This window comes from Copadichromis virginalis, linkage group LG7 (genome assembly GCF_057382275.1).
Source record: "Copadichromis virginalis isolate Kocher_CV1m ecotype Utaka linkage group LG7, C_Virginalis_male_GT1.1, whole genome shotgun sequence".
Lineage (NCBI taxonomy): Eukaryota > Metazoa > Chordata > Actinopteri > Cichliformes > Cichlidae > Copadichromis > Copadichromis virginalis.
The window spans coordinates 58,060,082-58,069,411 of NC_140624.1; the positions used below are offsets into that span (position 1 = coordinate 58,060,082).

A 9,330-nucleotide genomic window follows, 5' to 3' on the forward strand; every position below is an offset into this window, starting at 1 on the left:
CTCCCAGTTTTGTTTAACGTAATTCACTTGGATTCTTTCTCAAGTGGTGGGTAGCATGAAGACTTTTCACAAGGAAAATGGCTGCTCAGCTCTTCCTCCTGTGTGTTGGAGAAAGAAAGAACAACATCCAGAATTTCTAAATTGTTAAGACAATGAAGAAATCAAAAGGTGATTCCCTGTGTGATCCATAGAATATAATAGAATGCCTTTATTTTCACTATACAGATGTACAGTGAGACACAGAATAGAGATGTAGACTGGGGTTGCAGCCCTGATGAGCTTTTCAAGGCCCAATTTCCATTTGCTGTGAAATGTTCATGTGTTACATTTGCAAGATACAGCACACAAGCTGTTTAGTGTTATTTAGACATTTCCAACATGGTTTGTATCCAGGAAGGGTTTCGCATATGTATATATATAAATGTAAAGTGTAAATTTAAATGTTATTTTATACACAAAGAGGTGTTTAAATGGGTTAAAGAGCTAGTTATGTACCCATTCAGTGGTTACATGCTTTGCTATTTACATGTTTACGCATCTGAATTTTTACACATGCATGTTCAAAGCAGTAATAAGTATGTGCTGAATCTACCTAGTTGTTTTCCCTGCATTGATCTGAGTATAGGTTTTCCTGGCTTTGAGTGGCCAGTGCAGTATTCATGAAGGCTATACACAGGAAGTGTTTGGTTGTTGTTGCTGTGTGCTGAGAGTAAAGAGGCTGCTAAGAAAGTTATCAATTTCCATCTTGCTGTTTCTAATCGTTCAGAGAGATTCCAAACCACATAGTGAACCCTCACATTACATACATATATTCTCCTCTCAGCCCTGCGGATGGTCTATCCTTCAAGCTCGGGTCCTCTGCCAGAGGCCTGGGAGCTTGAGGGTCCTGCGCAGTATCTCTGCTGTTCCTAGGACTGCGCTCTTCTGGACAGAGATCTCGGATGGTGTTCCTGGGATCTGTTGGAGCCACTCACATAGCTTGGGAATCACTGCACCTAGTGCTCTGATTACAACTGGAACCACTGTTACCTTCACCCTCCACATCTTCTCGAGCTCTTCTCTGAGATCTTGGTACTTCTCCAGCTTCTCGTGTTCCTTCTTCCTGATGTTGCTGTCATTCGGAATCGGTACATCTATCACTACGGCCGTTTTCTTCTGTCCGTCTACCACCATTTTGTCCGTCTTTATCTGACAAATAACAACATTTTTTTTTAAATGCCTTTACTTTTTGTTACTAGCAGCATGTCACAAATACACATAGCTTGTTTCCATTTCATTAACTGAATGTAGAGTATATGCAAATGATAACACAGTTTGACCAGCATAAAACAATATTTTTGCACCAACAAAGTGATTCACAAAGCTCTATTACCCAGTGATGTTTACAGTGTAGTTAGATATTTTGAGGAAACTGGACAAGTAAAAGATAAAGAAGTAGTAAACCTAAAAAAACCCAAACTAAACAAAACACCATCTACAGCAGCTGAACAGCAGCTTTTTAATGTCATTCAGGATGCCTACAACTACTCCTGAATCCTACTTAAAGAAGAGAGCTGCCAAAGAGAGTTAAGGCTGTGTTAAAGAATAATCAAAGTCGGTTGTGCTAAATCTTTACTTCAGGCTTGTCAGAATGGCACGAACTCTGCCTTTGCCTTATGTGCTGCTGCATTTCTATGTATGTTTGAATATGTGTCAATAAATTGCTGCATCTAGTTCCTAAAAAAAAGACGCACTCCTTTTTATTTTCCAGCAATAAAAAGAAGTAACTTTTGTAGTTCAATTTACTATCAAAATGCTTCCTTTTTTAAGCTCGTATTTTTTGAATTTGTTCATGAAAATGTTTCGTTGGGAATAATTGATGTAATTACATTTCACTGAATTTGATTTTGCTCGTAATTACACAGGTGTGTAAATTTCAGCCTTGTCATCCTTTGCTTTCTTCTTCCTGGAAAAAAGAAGAAGAAGAAGAAGACAGGAAGTGTTCCTGTTGCTGTTGACGAGCACGGGCGTGAGATAACGGAGTGCGGAGATTTCGAGGGTTCGTGTTATAATTCCTTCTTTCTTTCTTATTATTATCATTAGTAGTATTTATTTTTCCTTCTGCTTTCGGTTAATAGGCTATGAAGCCAGAAAATCTCCGGTGAACATTACTGATGATGAACTAGCTTCTCAGGCCATATAACGACAGTTCAGTGCTCAGCATCGGTGTGTTTCAAGTGCGGTGCTGAGCCAGTGTTTAAAACGCTGCGATACGTCGCGTTTCTACAGAAATGTAGATAATGTGTGTTCAGTGTACTAACGTTTTGTATGTAAGAGGTTTTTGCTCTCACTAGCGCGGTGAGCCATCTGATTCAGCGAGGAACAGAATGAGTCAGGCCTGTCGTTGGGTGTAACAGCCATTTCTTCCACCTGCGCTATCTCACTTCCTTCGAAAATACGACATTAATATTAAGGTTATCAATTATATCACGCTTGAGATGTACGTGTGTTGGTGTGAAGCCAGTAGCACTGGTATAATAACAATGCTTGTCGTTGCTGCTGCTTTTCCAGGCTTCCTTCGTATGGCACGACTAGCTTCGCCATTGCGCTTGCAGGCGCTGCGGCTATTAGTCCTATTTTTATGGGTGCGGGTCCTCTGTGTCTAAATAGTTCAATTTCTCTTTAAAATTAAAGTCTGGACACATAAAATATCTTGGTTTATAATTGTTTCATGGAAAGAAAAAATAGCCAGCACGCTTTATTCACACAAATTCATGACTGATTTTCTGGGTTGTTTTTTTTTTTTTACAGTATTGCTCCCGGTATTGGCTTTCCTCCCTTTAAGGCCCCTTTTCACTGAACTATAAGATTGCTGTTTCCTCTGCAAGTTAGCAGCATGTTTTTTTCTTTTCTGAGTGGTCATCTGTTATTCTTCAGTAATTATTGACCTTTTATACTGAACAGTTTACTGCATTTTTGCAAGCTTAGCTTAGGATGGAACATTGCATCATTTTTCTTCAAGCATTAAATAAATTCAAGCTACAACTAGGGCTGCTTTTTCAAGTGGAAGAAATATTAATATAGCTAGGCTGCTAGACCCCAAAAGGACTGGTAAATGCCATTACCTGATTAATCTGGTGAGTTTGTAAGATGAGTTGCAGCTCTTTACCATGAGATAGCTTATATGCTATATGCAATAGCTGATCTAGCAGTACGAGCTTGTCCCTAATTTCAAGTCACTAATAACTAATCCTTTATAATAATAATAATAATGATAATAATAATACTTTTAATGTACACTATTTTTGCCTTGTATCACGGTGGTCTTGCAGGTTAGCTTTAACCTGATTTAGTGTCTCTTTGTTCATGCTGCTTAATGGCTTACATAGAGCAATGTTTATGTTTCATGTATACATTAGTAGAGATTACGGCAAAGTCATGCCATGCATCTGATCAGATGGCTAACTTTCCCTTTAGTAGCTGACAGGATAATGTGTCCCTCAGAGCTGAGTACATTACACACACGCACACGCACACACACACCTGACACCTTACCAATTCTGGTATTCTATGGTAAATAACAGTCTGGCTTCACAGTGCCAGGCACTGAACTCAGGACGACCCTCATGGAGTCTGTGATTGTTTGGTCTGAGACATTCACACAGGATTGTTTCAGTAACTGATTAATCTATTGATTATTTCATTGATTCTTTGAGTAATCAGATAAAAAAAAATGCTTTTGTCTTATTAATGAGCAAATATATGTAGTCAAAAGAGAAAAAATACAGGTCTTTCAAAATGAACTGCTCATTGGCTTCCATTTTAGAAACTGCAATGTTTTTTTTTTTTGTTTCATTCATCATCTGTTTCATTTGTCCAAAAAACAAAAACATTTGTCTGGATATTTTAATACAACTTCTGGAGGTTTTTTCAAAGTAAATGCTTTAATTGTAATTAAAACAAAGCTTTCTCCAAAGGATGGATGCTGTTTTGGATGTTAGAAACACATTTTCTTTCACTCTGCGCTCTTGGTAATGGCTCTGCCTTTTTGCTCTTGTGTATTGTGTGTGTAAATGGACTCCAGCTTCACGTTAAACTGTGCCTGTGTCATCATCACTGCTGCTGTTGCGTTATCAGTGTTTCTGTTTAAAACTGGGGGCTGTGTGGGCTTAATGTTGCCAAACCTTTTAGTCACACACTGCTCTTAGATACGTTTCTATTGCTCGTCTGTTTTTAGTCGCAAATGTGGCTAAAACGCTCGCTTTTGCCTTCCCATGGTTACAGAGCCGTGCCTTAAACGAAGCATCAACGCAAAGAATTTGTGTTTCACACCAATGGCCTGCTGGAGGTCATTTTGCAGGCCATTTTATTTTATACTTGTTATAGTATAACAAGTAAGATACTGCATGACTTTTAAGAAAAGCGTTATGTGTAACATATGTATTGATTACTTTTTGAATAATGACCCTGATCACAACAAAGAAGGGAAACACCGACAACATACCACATTGAGTGCAATTAATTTGCACAAGTGTACTGTGTTTAACATGCTCCTTAACAATGGTGGTAACTGTCAAAGTGGGGCCATTGAGAACCTAATGAGAATGTATAAGAGAATCATAAATTGTAAAACTTTGTGAAAGGAGTCTAATACACGCCAATCAGTCGACAGGTATTAGAAGTGGCGATACTGCGTTTTTGATGCTGGTAGCTGGCATTGGATTATGACACTTAGCCAATTAAACTTTCGTGTGATGTCAGAATGTAAGGAAACTGTTTATCAGAGGGAAAGTGATTCTTTTTTCTGATTTTATTTTGTTTGTTTGTTGGAAAATTGTATGGCACCTGGCAACCATTTATATTCTTTGTTGAAAGGATGGCAGCTGTTGTTATTAGCATATAACCAGAATATTATTAGTGTATTTAAAATATATGACAAAATAACTATTTGTTTATTTTCTTCTCTTCTTTTTCCTCCAATTGTCGACATTTTGTTGCATTTTCATGAGAAACAGGGAGCATGGGAGCTAGCTGATTGTCAGCACCTGCTACAATCGCCAGTTGGTGTCTGCTTCAAGCATGCCATGTTTGACTGATCTGGATAGGGCCGGTGCTATAGAGCAACTTCAAGCTGCCATGAATGGCAATTGTCAGCTCACCCGCTGTATTCAAGACAGCAAGTCAAGTTGGCTGCTTGCACAAATCTTTGCCCACTTTTACATATTTCTAATAGATTAAATCTAAGTGAAGGCATCAATTTTTTGGAAAATGTAAATACTAATGAGGGTAGATATAGTACAATATTCTCAGTGGTGATGTGCCTGGAGCCTCCTTCTTGGTGCTGGGACCGGCCAACTTCCCACCACCAGCTATGTCCACCCTCTGTTTGATGTTATTGTACAGCACCTTGGTCAGCTCTGTTGTTTTATGCTTTATAAAAAATAAAGTTGTGTGTGTGTGTGTGTGTGTGTGTGTGTGTGTGTGTGTGTGTGTGTGTGTGTGTGTGTGTGTGTGTGTGTGTGTGTGTGTGTGTGTATTCTCATGGCTGATATTTTTTTTCTTTCTTTTTTTAACCTTTTGATCAGTCAGGATATCTGTAACGATGGAAATGGATATAAGTGGAGTATCCAGGACACGTGTCTCCATTCTTCCTACAACTGACATCAAAGCCACATTGAAACCAGAAGCAGAGAGACCTCGCTGTGCCAGCACCCCATGTTCACCAATCAGAGGTACTGTTGCAGGATACCAGATTCTCCACATGGACTCAAACTATTTGGTGGGCTTCACCACTGGTGAGGAGCTGCTCAAACTGGCCCACAAGTGGTCAGAAGGTAATCCTGAGAAGGCCCGTGTATCAGATGCAGTGTCCAGCTCCATCAAGAGCACTGTCCCTAAGTCTGTGGACCTGGGCATCCACCGGTCTTCACGTATTTTCAAAGCCAAAGGCCGGTACTACCAACCATACGACATTCCTGCTACTAATGGACGAAGACGAAGGCGTATGCCCAGTTCGAGCGACACCTTCCTCAGATCTCTGGCCCACGGCGAGTCTGGGAGGGCTCTGCATGCTCCACTACCACTCTGTTTGCTTAAAAGTAAAGGTGCCCAGTCCAAGTCTCTTGACTACCTTAATCTGGACAAAATAAGTATCAAAGAGTCATCAGACACTGAAGTGCTACAGTACCAACTGCAGCACCTCAACCTACGAGGGGAGCGTGTGTTTACCAGAAACAAGACATGAAAGCACAGTGAAACTTTTTTAGATGTGTTTCATCCTCTGGGGTATTTAGGTGCTATTTCTAGACTTGTTTCTTTCTACTATGATTATAAACAGTTCTTTAAGGAGACAGTCTGATGATAATCTTGTTCTATTATTAGTTGGGAGGTTTACCTTGTTCTGTATGCTTAGCATTATGAGGTTTTTGAGGTTAAAAAATTGAATTATATAAATTTAGCAATAACTGATGGACCTATTTATTGACAATTTTTATTGGCATTGTTGTGTGTTTGTAATGGTTGGATACACACTATTATACCAGCTTATAGCTGAGAAAGCACATATCACATACAGTATCAGCTTTAAAATGCACCGTTGACATCAATACAATAGTTTTACTGTGACTGTTCTTGTTTGTTTGACATTAAGGAACTGCATTTGGAGTTGTCAAATTAACAATATAACGTTATTGTATGTTGCACATTTATTTGCGTATTTATTTATTGATGTAGTACTGTTGGTTTAGATGTCAATATGATTTCCACGCTCTAATTTACAGTAATGTAAGTAAATCAATTAAAAACAAAAAAAACATGCCACTTGAAGTTTGTCGTAATATAAGATATGCCATGTGCTTTTAAGAGGTTTTTTTTTTTTCTTCCTCTGATTCACAAATATAATAATTATCAGTGCTTACACTACCATTTAAACGTTTTGACACACCTTCTGATTTAATGGTTTTTCTTTATTTTTACAACTTTCCACATTATAGGACGAGTTGTGTTGTGCAGAAGTCAGGTTGGTACACAGCTGAGAGCCCAACTGTTAGAATTCATATTATGGCAAGAACCAATCAGCTAAGTAAAGAGAAACAACAGCCCATCATTAATTTAAGAACTGAAAGTCAGTCAGATGGAAAATTGCTAAAACTTCCAATACGTGCCCAAGTGAAGCCGCAAAAATCACTAAGCACTACTATGAAACTGGCTCGCATGAGGACTGCCCCAGGAAGTGACCTTTGCTGCTGAGGATAAGTTGATGCAAGTTAACAGCACCTCAGATTAGAGCCCAGATAAATGCCACACAACAGTCCCAGTAGCAGAACATCTATGTTCAAATTAGGCTTTTATGGTCAAATAGCTAAGAAACCAATACTAAGGAAAAGTAACAAGCAGAAGACATTTGTTTGGGCCAAGAAACACAAGGAATGGACATTAGACCCGTTGAAATCTGTGCTTTGGTCTGATGAGTCCAAATTTGAGATCTTTGATTCCACTCGCCGTGTCTTTGTGTGGGGCTGCTTTCCTGGTGACGTTGAAGGCACACTGAACCAGCATGGCTACCACAGCATCCTGCAGCAACACGCCATCTCATCTGGTTTGTGTTTAGTTGAACAATCATTTATTTTTGAAAACATTACAAGGACCCCAAACACACCTCCAGGTTGCACAAGGGCTATTTGACCAAGAAGGAGAGTGATGGAGTGCAGATGGCCTGGCCTCCACAGTCACCTGACCTAAACCCAAGATCATTTGGGATGAGAGTGAAGGCAAAGGGCCAACAAGTGCTCAGCATCTCTGGGAACTTCTTCAAGACTTGGAAAACCATTTCAGGTGACGACCTCATGAAGCTCATCGAGAGAATGCCAAGTGTGTGCAAAGCAGTAATCAAAGCAAAAGGTGGCTATTTTGAAGATTCTAAAGTATAAAACATCTTTTGAGTCATTTCACACATTTTTGTTTACTACATAATTCTACATGTGTTCATTCACAGTTATGGTGCCCTCAGCAAGAATCTACAATGTAAATGTTCATGAAAATAAAGAAAAACCATTGAACGAGAAGGTGTGTCCAAACTTTTGACTGGTAGTGTATGTACTTTCACTTTTGATTGAATCCAATAACTGATGAAAGGTGGTAAATATAAATGACAGAGGAAAGACATGTAAAATATCTCCAGTCAGACTTTAACTAAGGATGCTTCAATTATTTGGTCATCTCCTTAGACCGCTGGTATCGCTTACTAATGTGACTATGAAAGGCATGAGAAAGAATTTTAGAGGGATGCAGAGTTTGCCATGCTTCTTTAAGAGACTCAATTTGCAGCCACACTGGACAGAATGGAGGATTATCGTGTAGTTTGATGAAATTCAACCAAATGACCATGTGTCTTCCACTACAGATAGAGTGTGAGAGAGTGTCACTTCACTTCTTGTAAATCTTTATTGCTTATTGTAGCAAATATGTATCAGTGCATCATTTGTTTTCTGCATTGTTCATGACAGCAGTATGTACAGATGTGAGATGTGTTTTTAATAAGTGTGTAGATTTCCCTTACAGCTCGTAATGGTTGAGTTTTCAGTCCCTCTGTTGCAGAACACTTTTTTTCTGGACGTATTGCACTGTTGGATATGTGCTACAGACTGTCTCTGGAATTCTCTGCTTCTGTCACCACCATGGCACTAACTATGTGTTCCTATAGAAAACACTACAACAACAGTATTGTATATATAAGTAAGCCATTAAACACTTACAGATCTGTACACCCCTTGAGTATGCACCATTGGACATGCTTCTTTGAAAGAATTGAAATTGTGAATTCTTGTTTCAGAACTTGTGTTTTTTGTTACATTTATCAGTGTAAAATTTATTAATTTAAGCTGTAACAAGCCTTTGTGAAATCTAAATTTAATGTTATAATGGCATCTCCCAAGTTCTGTTGCGTAAAATGAAATAATCTGAGGTGCAATCTGTGAGACCGTTTATCTCAACATTCTCAGGTCAGAGCCATAGAGCATGTCAGTCGCATTGCTGTATGCCACTGTAACTTTCTAATACAATCTGAGAGCCAGAAATTATGAATTATGATGAGCAATAATTATTACCATTTAAAACATCATAAATACTGTAATATTAATTATGTAATGATCAAAACAAGCACATTTCTAAATGAATTTAGCTTTTAGAAAGTGTTGTTTTTGTCTAAAAAGCTGTGTAAAGAAAGAGAATTTTGAGTTAGTTCTTTCTGAATATTTATAATACGAATATTCTCAACTTGGCCCAGACTCAGATGAAGCAAATTCAAATTGGGTAGTCTGCAAAATGTCCTTTCAACAAGTGTATTTTCATTTC

At 38.6% G+C, this 9,330-nt stretch overlaps 1 protein-coding gene across 2 annotated transcripts; it reads left to right on the forward strand.

Annotated features, from left to right (window-relative positions):
* The first annotated feature begins 1,951 nt into the window (after positions 1-1,951).
* macir (macrophage immunometabolism regulator) lies at positions 1,952-8,799 on the forward strand. Of its 2 annotated transcripts, none has more exons than XM_085464449.1 (2): positions 1,952-2,038; positions 5,565-8,799. In XM_085464449.1, the coding sequence occupies exon 2, from the start codon at positions 5,582-5,584 to the stop codon at positions 6,221-6,223; it is 642 nt and encodes a 213-aa protein (XP_085320575.1). In that variant the 5' UTR covers positions 1,952-2,038; positions 5,565-5,581; the 3' UTR covers positions 6,224-8,799. The 2 variants fall into 2 exon arrangements, with proteins under 2 accessions (XP_085320575.1, XP_085320574.1); XM_085464448.1 differs by having other exon boundaries at positions 1,975-2,038; positions 5,569-8,799.
* The last annotated feature ends 531 nt before the right edge of the window (positions 8,800-9,330 follow it).